At 37.7% G+C, this 1,175-nt stretch overlaps 1 protein-coding gene across 1 annotated transcript; it reads right to left on the bottom strand.

Annotated features, from left to right (window-relative positions):
- Positions 1-74: 74 nt before the first annotated feature.
- Positions 75-1,125, bottom strand: LOC113464124 (uncharacterized; the record flags this gene model as incomplete). Its single annotated transcript, XM_026812189.1, has 4 exons — positions 1,093-1,125; positions 933-1,011; positions 565-712; positions 75-490 (listed from the first exon to the last, which is right to left on the bottom strand). Coding segments are annotated over exons 2-4 (600 nt in total), but the record flags the coding sequence as incomplete, so codon positions are not given.
- Positions 1,126-1,175: the final 50 nt, after the last annotated feature.

Consider the following 1,175-nt stretch of genomic DNA (forward strand, 5'->3'; position numbering starts at 1 on the left):
TTTACTATTTTGAATTTTACATAAGTTTTAAGTCAAATACTTTTTGCTATGATATTAAAATTCAAGATTGTTACCTTAATATGTTGATGCGCATGATTTTTCGTCCTGGCGCTAAGTGAAGTTGCTGACGACTCATCGGAATCAGACGTTGACTTGGTATCAGCAGCAAGCTCTTCTCCATTCTGTTCCACTTGTTGTTGCTGTTCTGATTGAGAAGCAGATCGTTGTAGAAGCATTGCATGTTGGAGATTTTCCATGTTCACTTGGGGGAATGTAATTTTTACAGGGTTTCCCTCTTTTCGTCTTAATATTTGCTCTTCTGTCTCTGCCTCAGAATTCGCTCGTGCTTGCTGGCTCGCGTCTTTCATAGAATTTGTGTCGTATTCCGCTAGATTCGATTGTGTGGGAGTCTGTTGCTGATAATATGTATACATGTTCGATGGATCCAAACCAAACAGACCACTGCTTTGTCGCACGTTCACGCGTTTCTCTATCGAAACAATTCCAATTATTTAATTATTTGACAGAATTTCCTACTTTCATTTGATTAAATTGACATCTCACCATCTTGACTTTGCGCATCAAACACTGACAGTTTGTTATTCTCTAAGGTCGACTTCTTGGCCACATCATCGTCCTTACTACGTTTGGTCTTCTGCTCTGTAGTATCGAGTCCCCCATCGATAGATCTTCTGCGACGATTATGTACTACCTGAGAAAATTACTCAGTTAATAAATTGAATGTTCATACAACTCAACAAAAACATCCAGATGTTATGTTTCCTATAATATCATTTCGGTTTAAATTCTATAAATCTGGATTCACTAATTTTAATTAATTACATTCAATAATAGTGACATAAAATAATAGCAAGTTGATCAACTACATAAATAATATAATTTCCGTGAAAAATAAATGTATTGCCACTCACCGGTGGGATGAATGGATAATACTGCGGTGGTATCATTGCAGGAATTCCTTCAACAACTCCATTTCCTTTAAGGAAACGCCTGTAAGCAGTCCGCGATATTGGCGGAATTAAATACGGAGAATGATAAAATGGTGACAATGCGTGCGCAGGGATATCGTACGAATTCGTGTAGACTGGATGCAGTTCCAAATGATAACCAGGATCTTCTTCAGTTTTTGATTGCTCGTCGTTTTCGGATGACTG

This window comes from Ceratina calcarata, unplaced genomic scaffold, assembly GCF_001652005.2.
Source record: "Ceratina calcarata isolate Rehan_Ccalc_2016 unplaced genomic scaffold, ASM165200v1 scaffold2608, whole genome shotgun sequence".
Lineage (NCBI taxonomy): Eukaryota > Metazoa > Arthropoda > Insecta > Hymenoptera > Apidae > Ceratina > Ceratina calcarata.